Source organism: Cynocephalus volans, chromosome 16 (assembly GCF_027409185.1).
Source record: "Cynocephalus volans isolate mCynVol1 chromosome 16, mCynVol1.pri, whole genome shotgun sequence".
In the NCBI taxonomy this organism is placed as follows: Eukaryota; Metazoa; Chordata; class Mammalia; order Dermoptera; family Cynocephalidae; genus Cynocephalus; species Cynocephalus volans.
Window position 1 is genome coordinate 42562027 of NC_084475.1, and position 15585 is coordinate 42577611.

The following is a 15585-nucleotide window of genomic DNA, read 5'->3' on the forward strand; positions in this document are numbered from 1 at the left end:
AATAGGATTTCCCACTGTCTTAACAGTCACAGTGGGGGCTAAGTTTCTAATACATAAAACTTGGGGGACATAATTCAAGTGTTAATGAGTTTTGCGGGGACATAATTCAATCCACTATGTCAGTAAACTTTATTTACAGGAATCTAGTCATTCTTGATTTCCCCCCCTCCCCATGGAGCATCCCCCTCTCACCCCAAGTCCTGCTGATTTTCAAACCCGTCTTCTCCTCTCTGTCTTGACTGCTACCCCTCAGCCCAGTTACCGGCCTCTCTTGCCTAGACTAATATGACAACCTGCTAATTGGTCTCCTTGCTTCCATTCCCCACAAGGCAAGAATGATCTAAAAAAGGGAATCAGTTTAGGTTAGTCCCCGTATAAAACCCTTTAATACCTTCGCATTGTGTTTAGAATAAAATCCAAACTTTTGATCTTGGCCTATAAGACACTGTATGATCTGCTGCTTACCTTGCCCTTCAACCTCACTGTATGCTATTCTTCCTCCTACCCATGCTTCAGCCCTACTTGCCTTATTTCCTCAAACGCAACCAGCCTCCTTCTTGCTGAAGGACTTTGCACATGCTACCTACCCCACTTGCCTGGGATGCTTCTCCCTGACCACTCTATCCAAAGCAGGTTGTTTATTTCCTTCCTAACATTTATTGTAATTGGCAGTGATTTTATTATCTGCCTTTTTTGTTTCTGTCTATTTCCCCTTGCTATCAGGTAAACTCCATAAAGCCAGGGGCTTAATGTGTCTATTAGAAACTAGAAATAAACTAGTTAATTAAGCTCAATGTCTGGCACATAGTAAGTGCTCAGGAAATATTTATCAAGTGAACAATCTTACAACCATATCAGAAATAAAACAAGCTACTTTGAAGAAATTTAATTCAAATCTGAGCTCCAATAGATTATTTTCTTCAAGTATTCACATTGGCTACTATGTGGAACTCCATGGGGAATTAAAGCATATTATCATGGATATGAATCCATTTATTTAAAAAAAAATCACAGCAGTAACAGTACTACATGCTTTATCGAATGTGGAAAATATTTAAATAAGATCATTATAACTCTCTTACAACACATCTATTTAGTCTAAACCTCTGGTTCCTTTCCACTATAATTCCACTTTGTTTAAAATCTCAGAACCTACAGCCCAAGGCTTTTCCAATGCTAAGACCAACGGATGTGCACAATGATCTTTATCTATTTTGGAATATTACTAAGAGCACAAAAAATGTAGCAAATAGTTGGAGCTACATATTCTTTGTCTATTTTATCTTTTGATCTCTTTGTGAATCTGCAGCAATAATTTCTAAGCAATCAAATCCAAGGCAGGAAAAAAGTATGTCATTGAAATAGGAAGTAGTTATGAGAACACCTTATTAAGCCTTGTCCATTTCATCTAATCTTTCCCGATCAAATGGTTTAATCATTTCCTAAAAAGGAATAAATAGTTTTTTAAACAGCAGAAATATAGAGAAATAAAAATATTAAATTAGTAAACAAACAAAAAACCACACTTAACCCAAGAATTAATCCTTATGTTTTAAACGAATATTGAAATTATTTGCTGGAAATTCCTAGAATATACTTTGTTCCCTGCATATGTTGCATAAAACTCTTCATGTATCCCTTGTCTCCCTGGCGAATGTCTATTTACTTAACTTGTGAAAGAATTGCTTCTTCTGTAAAGACCCTTGTATTTCCTTCCTCCGGGTTCCGGTAGCATCTTGGAAATATATCTATTACATATTGCAACAAAGTACTACAAAGCAGTGAAGGGTTTTTTTTTTAATTATTTATATATGTGTGTATCCCACCAAGAGCAACTTAAGGACTTGTTCATCCCTTTTTTGTAACCCCAGCCTCTAGCACAGTGCCAGATACATAGTAAATATTCACAGGACATTTACTGCAAAAATGAATGGTTAAGTCACCATTTTACTCCTCTAAGACCTTTAAGTACGATGACCATATTTTATAACCCTAAAATTGATAAACAATATCATAAAGGATTTTGTGTCATTTTTAAGTGCATGAAACAGAAATATGCTGGTTTTAATGTCAAAATACTAGGATTTGAAATGTTTCAATGAGCAGCTAAAGGCAATATTCTATATCTTAACTAACCTAGAAAATGTGGGATCTCTAGTTGCCGCTGCTATGAAAGATGGAAATAGTGGTGACCTTAAATGTGTGGAACAGATATCTAACTGTGGCCTCTTCCTCCTCACCCCAGTTCCACCCTGATGCTCCTTTCTTCCACTGAAATGACACAACAGGAATCATAACTGACCTCCTGGCAACCTCACTAACCCTGAATTACAGACTGCCCTGGTTTATGTGATGGAGACCTCAGAGCAACATTTTCCTGAGGACATTATCAAAACTCTCTAGTTTGGATGAAATGAGGAAAAACTATCTTAGATTCACGAAAAAATCTGAAATACAGACTATTTTCAGAGAATTACCCTTTTTTTCAGTCATACAGGAGCTCCAAACATGACCACCAAATAAATCAAAAGTTACTCAGAAAGGTATGTTTTAAGAATGGACAAAACTGAATTGAAGTTTCAGCTATTTTATATTGGCAAGTCCATAAAATCTTTGTGGTCTTTTTACATTTTAAAAGTTTGTTCAGATGTGTATCAGAACGTTGTTTGCAATTGAGCAAAAAATTGAAAACGTTCTAAAGAGTGACTAACAGTTGGATAACTATAATATGGTACATCCATAGAACAAAATATCATGTAACTATTAAAATGATGCAGAAGTATACATAAAACATTCACTGTATATTACATGGAAAAAAGCAGTTTATGAAGCTGAATATACAGTAGGATGCCATTTTTGTAAGAAAATCACATATGCATATTTAATCATAGAAAAAGCCTGAAACAATATAAATGGGAATGTGAACAGTGGCATCTCAGTGAAGTGTACTTCTTTTTGCTTATCAGAATGTTCTAAAGTTTCTAAAAGGAACCTGCATTGCTCTTGTCGTTAGAAAGTGTAACTTGTTTGTTTTAGCCTGTTTGGTTCTTTCCTTCTCATTGTTTTTTACACTGAAAATACATGGCTTATGAAAGTTTGCTTTAAAGTATAGTCTGGGAGATATCCTAAAGCCTAAAACATTCACTAATGTGCAATAACATTAAGATAAATAAACCATTGTCCCTCTCTTTTAGGAAATCTGCTGTAAATATAGAGGATTATTTCATATAGTATACATGCCTCAGGTTTCCATTTATTCAAGTTACCAGTTTTCTGAATAAATAATTTTATATGCATTCTCCCCTCTAAACCTCACTATGTTTTAAGGTAAGAACTACTCCTATTTAACAGGTGAGAAGACCAAGGCACACAAAGATTAAGTTATTTGCCTAAAAAGTGGAAAGACTAGGTCTGGAATGCAGTTCTCCCAGTCTGCAGATGCTGAGCTCTTTAACCATTACATTACCCACCCCCACATACATTAGCAGTAGGTAGGACTGTGATTCAGAGGAAAACCACTACTACATACAGCTAGAGGAATCAGAGGACACTCCATGAAGTAAGCAATATTTATTGGAGTCTTGAAAGACAGATATGCAGTATCAAAAGAGATACATAGTTCCAGGAGAAGGCATTCTTTCCTCCTGGGTATAAATAAGGCTTGGATGTCCCTGAGCCCTCTTCTGAAAAATATCAGGACAGACTGTTCAACCCACAAGAAGGAACCTGACATTATTTCAATATTTTATGATTTGAATGAAATCTTAGCAATTCAAAGTAAGGAAAACACTCTTTCTTTCCTATCATTACTGGTCCTCTCCTCTCCACTGTTCAGCAATAATTTGAAAAGGAATAAGGAAAAAAAAAGATCTGTCCCTAAATAAAACTCAAAATGACAATGAACTACTTAAAAAAAAATTTCCTCACTGAAGAGGAAAATGTCTCTGGGTTAAGAAACTGGGCCATGCTTACAGAAATAATTGTGTCACGAGTATGGTACTAAATTTCAATTTATTAGTGGAAAAAAGCCATCAAGAAAAATAAGTGACAAAGGAATAAAATGAATCAGACAAATCAATGAAAGAAGTGAATCAGTAAGACTTTAGCTTGAATAGTTTACCCATGTTTGGAGTAAAAACACTTAGAGTTTACCTCCTCTCACAATAATGCCAAAAAAAAAAGAAAAAAGAAAATTGTCATTTGTCGTTGCTTTTTCCCAAACTATAATCATATATATGTAAAAAAAAAAAAATTTTGTGAAACACTTAATAACAATTTACCAATAAAAAGGAGAGGGAGATGACCTTTTGCTTTAGTTCCTCTCTCGCCTCAAGGATCTAGAAGAACCTCATGACTTCCTTCAGCCATCTGGCTGTCTCCAATTCTGCTCATCCTATTCTCTCTTAACCCACTCTAATCAGCCTTCCACCTGAAATGACTCTCATCAAGGTGACCTGTAACTTCCACATTACTAAATCCAGTGCTCAATGATCAGTCCTCATTTTACTTGTCAGATCAGCTGCAGTAGGCACACTTGATCAATCACCCCATCCTCTCTCACGGGTTTCTTCCCATGCTTTCTAGGGCACCACAGTCTCTTGGTTTTCCTATCTCTCTGGTTGCTCCTTCTCCTGCCCTTTTAATCTTATAGAGTGTCCCAAGATTCAGTACTCATTCTCTTCTTTACTGGCACTCACCCTTTAGTGATCTCACCTACTCTCTTGACTTTAAATACCATCCACAGGCAGATGACTCCTAATTATGTATTTCTAGTCCAGCCCTCTTTCCTGAACTCCAGACTCAGGTATCTAACTGCTTACTTGACATCACCACATGGATGTCTAATAAAGATTCTTAGTTGACATTAGCTACTCATACCCCTTGCCCCCACAACCACACTCCCCCTCCCCCAAATCCTACTCCACCTACAGATTTCCATTATCTCAGTTGATGGCGACTCCAATCCTTCCAGTCGCACAGGACTAAAACCTTGGAATTATCCTTAGCTGCTCTCTCTCTCTCATGCCCACCTTAAATCTGCCAGCAAGATCTGTTGGCTCTACCTTCAAAATATATCTGGAATTTAATCACTTCTCCTACCTCCACTGCTACCACTCTCATCCAAGCCATCACCATCTCTTTCTTGGATTGCTGGATAACCTAATTGGTTCCCCTGCTTCGACCCTGCCCCTCAGAGTATATTCTGAGCACAGCAAGAGTGTTCCTTCTAAAACCTAAGACAGATCATGTCACTCCTATGCTCAAACCCCTGCAATGGCCCTCATCTCACTCATAATCAAAGCCAATGTCCTTCAGTGGTACACAAGCTCCTATGTCATCTGTGTTTGCGACAATCCCCACCCCTGCCCACCACCTCTCTAACCCCCCTCCAAATATTTTGCCTTCAATAACTCAGCTCCAGTCCCCCTGACCTCCTTGCTGTTTCTCACTATATATATATATATATATATATATATATATATATTTCTAAACAGCACTGTCAATATCAATGGAAGAAATAAAATCTCACCACAAATATTGCAGTCAAAAAAATAAATAAAATGAAAACAGTGTGCGCCATTCATTCATCCATCCATTAATTCATCTACTCAATATAAATTTGAGTAACTATAATGTGGTATGCACAGGTATTAGGGATAGAAGTAAAAGGCTTAGTCCTTATTTTTGCATAAAGCAAAAAAGAAAGAAACCATAGAAATATAATTGAGCCTGTTAATTGCCTTTAGAAAGGGAAGCCCTGGGTACAACAAGATCACAGAAGAAAACACCTAACTGACCAAGACTGGAGAGGCAGGGGCCATCAGAAAAGATGTGTCCCTTGAGCTAAGTTGTTCATTAAGGACAGATGGTTCGTAGGGACTTTGGAAGAATGAGGGAGGAAGAGTCATTCTAAGCAGAGGACACAGCTTGTCTGGAAGCACAGTGTATGAAAGCATGAACAGCAGGCAGCTCAGCTGTGACTGGAGTCCTGAAATTCAGGAGCTATGTTGAGGTGCAGAGGTCTTCTTTCACTTATACTGCTTAATTTGATTTAATCTTGAAGTTAAGGGGTAGTAATTAAAGTTGCATCCCTAGGTTTGCATTTAAGAAGCATGTGGAAGCAAGTAGGGTGGGAAATGGGACCTTGAGAAAGACTGTAAAAATAGGTATGAAATTTAAGTCAGAGTTAGAAATGCAGTATAAATAGGTAAAGAAAAGGGTTCTAAGAATTTTAATTCTTGACTCAAAGTAATGTGACATCATTATTATCATTATTATTATTTGCTGTTTTTTCAGAGGACTCAAAAGAAGAGAACATTAAGGGAAAGAAATAAAGAAATTCTTAAATACACACCCTAATTCAATTCCAAATCCTAAACAAAGTGAAACAGAGTAAACAAACTTTCATGAAGAAAATACCCTCAACGTCATTCTTTACTCAACAGGGAGCTCACAGAGAGTCCAAGAGAAGGTTTACAATGCCAAAAGCAATACCCAATCCATCCATCATCCCCTCACTCCCTCTGCCTCCTGAGCATTATTTTTCTTTCCAAAAGATACCAACACTGAATAGCTACTTGTCACTTGGAGTTCCGGTAATCCTCCTGGCATTGCAACAGTAAAATCTTTCTTTGTCCTTAAAGCAAGGGGTAAAGATGGCCTGAATCACAAGAGTGATTACTTCAAACAACTATTTTACTTTGCTGGGCACAAAAGATCTTTCTCAATTGTCTTCTTTCACAACATGCCTTGCTAGCCAAGCCTTAGAGGTTAGTTGGGTTTCGGGACCACTGTAGGCAACTGGAAAAGAACCAGAATTATACCTGGCATTGTTACAGAACTGAACTTTTGCAGGTAAATAAAAGCATTAGGTTCTCTGTTTTCTAGTTTCAGTCAGGCCATCTTAGAATTTGTTAATGGGTAATTTTCATGTCTCCCAAGAATTTATCCCAGAAGTACAAAAAGGAGAAACAGAAATCAGGCACAAAGAGATCCTAGGTACAAGTGCCAAATACCCATTTCTCTCTTAGGGCAGCACTTGAAATTTGGAAAGTTCATGCAAAATCAAAGCACAAAACACTTTATATGTAGGTCAATAGTATCTTTGTGTGTGTGTATATACTATATATGTGTGTTTTTGTATATAAACATTATATATATATATATATATATATATTTTTTTTTTTAGTATGACTTACAAAGTCTAACCTGCCTATTTAAGAAAACTGAGGAGGGAAAAATTGGAGGAAATCTAAATATAGCTCCAAGCACACAGAAAAAGATTCATAACGTAGGTCAGTGTGTGTGTATGTGTGAGTTCCTGTACATTTGGGTGTACATACACGAGACTCAAGGATTTGATGTTATCTGCCTAACTTTGTTCTGTTATAAGATTATTTTCACAAACAAGCTATATGTAGAACTAAAAGTCACTTTTGAAGTGATTACTAGATATTTATTGAATTTCTAAAGATGATATTAATCTTTTAGAACAAATTGAGGCTTTTGATGGTTTGTTTCAAAATGTCTCATGCAGGGACGTGATAGTGTGAAACCTAAAGTTTAAGCAACAATTCTAGATTGTATTCAAAGGGAAGTTTTCCTTTTTTCTGTTCTTTTACTCAACAGTGAAGAGATTTTCTATGAAGTAAATTTTTTTAAAAAGTAAGGTTTCTCAAGGATTGCTCAATTCCTCTGAATTTAAATCTTTACTTCTGGGGAGAGCCTCCTGTAGAGAAAGAAGCCAAGATTGTTATTATTTAGGTAATAAGAAGTTTCAGATCATTCTTTGAGTCCTGCTATTACTTTTTTCCTTTTAAAAAATGACATATTTTTAACTTAGAGTTTTTTTGGGAGTGAAGGTGGGGGGCAAACCAGTTCTTGCCATTGTTGCCCTAGTAATGATAATCTAAGAATAACCAAAAATACTGTATCGATCAAGTATAGCAAAGTTTACATATATATACACAATAAGAAATTTAAAGTTTGTGGGTTTGGTATTCTTTATCATTTCAAATAGCAGATCAGTTCAAAAACATGTAAAGCTGTGGAACCATAATTTCCTTCTATACACTTTAATTTTTTACCTGTTACTAAAAAAAAATCAATTCTCCTATCTTTCTCTATTATGACAATAATGTCTAAAGGGATCATTTCTAATAAACATATCATTTGATTCAAAATAGAAGTGGCAGCACCAGCAAAATAAGCAAAGTGCCTAAGGTCAGCTGGAACACAGGCTTTATCTTAAATAAGAAAAAATTCTGTTTATAAGGAAAAGACAAAAAGGACCTAAATTCAAGAGGGGGGGAAAAAAACAGAAAATAGTAGCTTAAGAAAATGTACTTAGTTTCTCATCTGTTAAATGGGAATATTCATAGCACTTGCCTCACAGGGTTGTCATGAGGATTACCTGAACTTATATATGTAAAACACTGAAAATAGTGTCTAGGCCTATACTGAGTGCTCAAGAAATACCAGCACTAATTCTTATTACAATTGGCAAAAACTCATATTAGGCCATTTCTCTCTTCCCACCCAGGAAGACAAAGATGGTATTGAAGGAGTGACAATCTCATGAAAATCTTGGCTGCCAAGCAATGATAATCTTATTTTATAAAGGGAATACACTGAAGAAATTAGTTAAGATTTCTAAAATCTAGAAGCAAGAAGCGATCAACAGAAAAGGGATCAGTGTTTCTGATTTTTGAAGGGAGGGCTATCACCTAAAAAAAACAGAAAAGAGGAATAAGGCTTATTCTGCACTTTCCAGAGAGCGGGACTGGAATTAAATGGTAGAAGTTACAAAGGGAGAAATGTCTGCTCACTATAAGAAAGACTCTAACATCAAAAACATTCATCCTATAAAAGGATAGGCTGCCTTGAAGGGGAGAGAGTGTACTGTTACTGAGTGTGAAAGCAGGAGTTTCAGCAGTCAAGAACGATAAAAAAAAGATTCCTTAGCAAGTACAAGCTAGATGACAATAAAAATGACACAATAATAATAATAGTTATAATAGCTGACACTTCAACAGAAACCGTCCAGCTTTGTTGTAAGCATTTTACATTTACAGTTTCAACCCAATTAATCCTCACCACAGCCACCTCGCTCCACAGTCTGTGTTCTTAACCACTACAACAGCCTGCCTACTTCCCAAGCTCTGGAATCCTGGGCAATTTTCTTACCCTCTCTGTCTCCATGTCCTCATTTATAAAACGAGGATAACAATAAAACTTACCTCAGATAAAGATTAATTACATTAATACTTTGGTTTAGCACCTAGAACAGTGCTTGACACATAGCAAATACTTTGCTATTTTTAATGTAAAGATCATTTCAACTTTTAATAAAATTCTTTACTTGAGTGGCAAGTTAGGGAAGGCACAATCTGAACCAAGTTTTTATCAAATAAGTGGAATCCAAGGCTTGCCTTTAGGGCTGATTCTCTACACAAAATTAGCCATGAAAAATATGGGCAAAACTGCTACAGTCAGAGTCCTACAGTGAGACCAGATTCTCTGTACTTTGTCATGGCTGATTTTAAGACCTTGAGAAAAATGGCCTAGTCTATCACCCTCTGTTGGCTTCTCTTACCATTTATTCAACAAACATTTATTAAGTATTTACCTAGTACCCACTTAACCAATTCCCAAACCTAATCAATTCAACCACTTTATTTGTGCCTGCCATCCAACTGCAACCTGGCAGCCAATGTGGCCTAATAAACCTTCCTTTACATAGATTCTCACAGACACCAAATTTTTATTTCATTAAAGCTTCCAGATCCACTACTGTCCCCACCCTCAAATATCCTAGACTCCTCAATAATTGGAAAATAGAATCAATCAGATACAAATTCTTTCTATTTTCCATATAGTGTTCTCTGTATTCCTAAACCCCTGCAACAGCAAGTCAATTCAACATTTACTGAACTTTGTCTAGCCTTTTCATTCTTTCCTGTTCCAGAAGGGGGAAAAAAAAAGTTTCCAGACCTCCTTCCTAAGGCCAACTCTTTCTTCTATTCTCTGACGATACCCAGGAAATGTAGGTTACATCATCTTCCTCGGTTCGCTGTCTGGTAACCATTCCCTTGTCTCCCACCTCTCTTGGATCTTTAAACTTTTTCTACTAATCTATAAACATACCCATAAGAAAAAAGTTCTCAGTCCTGTTTCCCTTGTAAGTATTGACTCTTTTCCCATTTTACTGTCAAATATCTCCAGAGTGGTTTCTTGCTGTAGGTATGTAACTGGCTGAACTAATAAATATGAATCACTGGAAGGCAACCTGATACAGGTTATTCTTGATTACAATCAACCTTTTAAGTATGCTTAAAGGTTCTGACATATAGCAGCCTTGGATTTGGTGACCATTAATTTTTTCTTCTATTTACACTGTGTTTTAAACAAACATAATAAAGAAAAATAGATCACAGAGGTTTATTATACATGACAAACTGGACTTCAACTAAATGTTGCTATTTGCTCTAGAACTTCTTGCACAAAGTTTATAGATTAGCAACACTAACACCTTAAAAAATGTTTTTTGAAGGATAATTCTTACATGAGCTAATCCCTTAAATTCTAGAGTAATGATGAAGAACAATACTATGATAATATAAATTGTCCATATAAACTCTTAGAGCCTTATCAGATTTAAAATTTACCATCTATAAAGAAGAATAAGTTTTCAGAAATAAAGGTTTCCATACATTCAGAGGAAAGGATCTGGTAAAAGGACCTAAAACAGGAGAGAACATGATGTATTTAAGAAGAAAGCAAGCCAGTGAGGATGGAACACAGAAAACAATGAGAGAAAGAAGCAAGGGTCAGATCCCTCAGGGCCTCCTAGGCCAGAATTAATACATTTTGGTATACTCCTAAGAAAAAGAAGCAAATGAAAAGCTTTAAGCTGGGAGATTGAAGGACCATATCTGCAGTTAAAAGGATGACTCTAGTTGCTGTATGGAGAATGAATGAGTAGTTGACCAGAGCAAGTGTGACAGGCACAAGTGGGAGTTAGGAGGCTGCTTCAGAAGCCTAAGAGAGAAATTACAGTAGCCTGGATCAGGGTGGCAGCAGAGATGGAAATAAGGAGATAGATTCAGGAAGATAAAATCAATAAGACTTGGTGAATGATTAGATATGGGGGAAAGAAAAGAAGTGCCAAAGACATTTTGATTTCCTACATTTTTTTATATACATGGAAATGCAGAGTAACACATTTTGTAAAATATATACCAAATTGTAAGAGGGAAAGAGTTTTACATAGTAAAAGTCAGAATTTTAAACCTGTGGACTCATTTTTATGATAAAATTCCTACATTGTTTAAATATACTTTATAGTCAGCAGGTATACATTGCTTTCCTAGTTAAATTCAGATGTAATAAAAAGAAAAAAAGCAGTTGCCCAGCTGAAAAGGATAAGAATGGCATTTCAGGGAGAAGGATCAGTCTATGCAAAAGCATGGACACATGAAAGGAAATGACATTATTTAAAGAATATCAAGTAGTCTAGTATTTGCAGAGTAAAAAGGAAGGATGTGTATTGGGACAGGGATGAGGAGAGGATTGAAGCTATTTTAGAATATGGCCAGATCATTAAGGCATACCCTAAACTGTAGGAAACGGGAAAGCATATAAAGTTTTCAAGCAGGAGAGTGGGGGAAAAAAAAAATCAAGTTTATATTTAGAAAGATCACTCTAGAGGCAGTGTGAAGATTGGATCAAAGAGGAGGTAAAGAAGGCTGGGAGATCACTTAAGCAAGAACTTAAGCTAATTCAGGGGCAATAGAGACAGAGGAGAGATTTGAGGTTCATTTCAGAAGCAAAGTTGACAGGACTTGGTAAATGAGATGGATGTGACAGATAGGGAAAAGAGAAAGTCAAAGATGCTTCCATAGTTTCTAGTTTAGGAAACTAGATAGTGGTGATATCAATTTAGGGTAATGCAAGAATAGGTGAAGTGAGAAGACAATAAATTTTGTTTTGAAGATGCTGAGGTTAAAGTACCTTCAGAAGTCAAGGTACCCAATAAGAAGTTGCATACATAGGTTTGAATTTGAGGGACAAGGACAGCACTGGAGCATATGAACACTATTATCCAGAATAGAGAATTTTAAACTTGTGGACACAATCTTACCCTTGATGTAATTTCACTGAACCTTGAGGCAACTGTCAAGAGTTGACTGGTTCCATTTATTCTCATAGTTGTAAAAATTCCACATAATTGTTAAAGTATCTGCAGGCAATAACTTAAAAAAATAAGTCGGGGCTTTTGTCCTGGTCTTTGAGTCTTTCTTTTCCCTTCCCCTTTTTGTCTGCCATTCTATCTATCTATCTATTTAGTTAATGAAGATATATGAGGTATTATAAGGAAGTATAATATAAAAAACATTCGCTATTCTTATTAAGTATTTTGTCTTAATTGTAAAAGGCAAAGAACATTCTACAATTCTACCTTTAGCAAAACCTAAGTTAAATAATGATTTACCTATGTGACTCTCCACTGATTTTCTCTTGCAAATCATCGACCCTTAAATAACCGACATCCCCAAGGCAGTCAACTCCAGCTGTAGCTTTAACCACAAAGGTTAAATAATTCAGTCCTGTTGTTGCTCACTGTCAGAAATCCAAGTCACACTGTACCTTTGTCTAACCGACAGTGCCCTAGTTTGGTGGGAGGTGAAAAGGAAGGACCTGTTGGCAAGGAAACAGCTGCTTCCTTCCAGAGCAAGGGAAAACCAGGAAAGTGACAGATGGGCAGAACAGAAAGGCAGCCAAAAATTGCTCTGGCTTCTCATTGGCAAGAATCTTCAAAACTGAGGCATGACTGGATATTTTAAAATATATCAACGATTGAGAGATTATTGTCTGCCTAGGTGCTCTGCTGAAATTCAACAGGGCTTCCCACACATTTTCTACATTTGAAAAACTTTTAAGTTTGCAGTAGTACAACAGCCTAGCTTCAGCCTATCTACAGTAGGCTAAGACTGCAAGGCACTGTCCCATTTCACTTTAGGATTATACCCAAGAGAAAGAACTATGCAGTTAAAAAAAAAGAAAAAAGAAAATTTACATTTTTCTGTAGTTATATTTGTATGACTTACTAAAATTACTATTAAAATTTCATTAGAAAACACTTTTCTTAAATGTTTACTTTTATATGCTTAATTTCAAAAGATTTGTTGCAAACTTTAAAAATTTGTTCTTTTATCATTCCCCTCCCATCCACTTCTGTACACAGAAAATTAAATATTCAATGATTCCTCGGTGAAATAGACAACCACTGGATTGATATTTATCACTAACATAATTTTTTTTAAGTTGTAAGTAGGTAAATGATTGTTCATCAAATGAAAATTAGCAATCACTGAAAATAACATTAAAATTAGTGTGGTCATGAAGTATGGAATTTTAAAACATCAGTTTACTATGCTAATTAATTCAACATTTGTATTTTCATCAGAACTTAATAACCCCATAAATAAATAGAGCTCTCAATTATTTAAAAAAAAATCAAGGGATAACATGTATTTAGACATATTAGCAGCTTAAAGATGTATGCTTCAACACACTTATTGGGAAAACGTCTGAAAATATTACTACACTGAATCAAGGGCAGGAACCTGACATAGAAGTTCTCTAGAATAACAACATTTCAGGAGATTCCAAAAAGGAAAAGGGTCAAATAAGAAATAGCCTCAAATTAATCGAAAGGTTCAGTGCTTGCTCCAACTCCATTTTTCTTTCTCTCCATTGCAAAAAAACAAAGCCTCAAAATGGGTGAATCACTTAGATGAAAGTTCATCTACTGGAATAAATGGAGAGACCGCCTGGGCAGGTGATACAGGAGAGTCGGTGGTAGTGCTGACTTTCGCTGGTGAGTTACAAGAAGATCCGGCACTGCTGCTGTTTCCATCAAGGGTATCCGAAGATACACACACACCGGGATCTGACAGCTGTGCAACGTCAGAAGAAAGCATGTTGGTGATGCCCTGGAAAAATCTCTTTGGTTGATAATCAGTTTCCATTTCACATTTTCTTTTCAATGGTCCAAGAACACTTGGCCTGATGCAATTGATGGGACTCTGGCTTCTCCGGGTAGTAAATCGGGTCGTCGGGCTGGGGATAGGGCTTGGAGGCAATCCATTGCTACTCACAAAACTTTGCAAGGATGGTGAAAAACACTGCTTCCCAATTCCCCGGGTGGGTGACGGTGCTGGTGACACTGGAATGAAATCGATGCGCTTCGGGGAGGCGGATTTCTCCACATCATTGTCACTCAGGCTGAAACTTTCCTCCCAGGAGTGGCTTATCTGCATTGCGGTCTGCACCTCGCGCTCGTGGACCGTCTCTCGGTTGATCAAGTCCATGCCCTCCTCCTGTTTGATCTGGTGCAAGCGGCTGCTGTGCATGCGGACAGGGGAGGCCGGCAGCAGCAGGCCGTGGCGGCTCGGGAACGTTGTGCTGTTCCGCCTCGCGCTCGGAGCCTCGGCCTGGAACACCGGCGAAGTGTCACTGAGGCCGTGGATCAGGGGGGCGCTGTTAGACCTCCTGAGTCCCCCGCTGCCGCCAGTGCCGCCGCCCTCCGACGGGCTCCCGCCCGTTCCCGGAGGCAGCTCCAGGTCTAGCTCCATCTTCTCCTGAGCCATGTCGGGGGCAGGGAGGCGGGGGCGGTGTTCAGTCAGGGCCCTAGGACTCCCATTCCCCACAGTCCTGGGCTGCCGCCGCCGCCGCCGCCGCCGCGAATCTGTCAGCGGGTCCACCCCACTGCTCATGCGCGCTCTTTCGCGCAGGCGCCCGGCGACGTCTGTTCTCGCGGCGTCTGCTTAATACGTAACAGCTGCGCCGTAGGCGTAAGGGGAGGAGCGAGGAGCGGTTGGTCAGCAAGTCAGTACATCCCTCCACCAGTATCTATTGGGCCCAAGCTGGCGTTCACATATGGTAATAAAGTTATCGTACTCAGGCATGTATGCTTATAAAACAAGTAAGAGCTCTTAAAGAGAGGCCCTTGGTGACGTGGGGCTGTATGTTGGCGAGCAGGGCTTGGCCTAATCAGGGAGGGCTTCCCAGAGGGGGGACAGTTCCCTGAAATCCAAAGAAGCAGGCGAAATGGGTGCGGTATAGAACCTTCACGAAGCGGGAAGCCAGCTAGGGCTCCTCAGCCAGGCAGCAAGGAGGGCCTGGGAGGGCAGAGGCAGTGTGGCCGGGAGCGGAGAGCGAGGGCTGGCCTGCTGTGAGGGGGGGAGGAGAGCAGATTCTGGCCTTTATCTTGAGAACAATGAAAACTCCAGAGGTGTTTACTGGGCTTTTCAGTGGCTGCAGTCTGGAGAATAGATTCTATTGAGAGATGAGAACCTACAGGAAAAAGGCCAGAGAGGATGGTGATTTGCACTAAAGTGGTAGTGTGGGACAGGAGATGGAGAAGATAGTAAATTTGAGAACTATTTAGGAGATTAGTGATTATATTACTAAAAAACCTGTGATTATATTACTGTTGTTTCAGTTACAGTCATATATCCTGCATAAGCATATGTGCTTAGTGTTCATTCAGTATGAGGGATTAAATGAAAGGAAAACCAG

The 15585-nt window shown here is 38.1% G+C and overlaps 2 protein-coding genes across 3 annotated transcripts in view; both read right to left on the bottom strand.

Annotated features, from left to right (window-relative positions):
- Positions 1-15585, bottom strand: part of PIP5K1B (phosphatidylinositol-4-phosphate 5-kinase type 1 beta) — a 294924-nt gene that overhangs the window by 204773 nt on the left and 74566 nt on the right. The gene's annotated exons all lie outside the window — the stretch shown is intronic.
- Positions 13504-14789, bottom strand: PABIR1 (PP2A Aalpha (PPP2R1A) and B55A (PPP2R2A) interacting phosphatase regulator 1). The gene has a single exon (XM_063080610.1). The coding sequence runs from the start codon at positions 14778-14780 to the stop codon at positions 13791-13793; it is 990 nt and encodes a 329-aa protein (XP_062936680.1). The 5' UTR covers positions 14781-14789; the 3' UTR covers positions 13504-13790.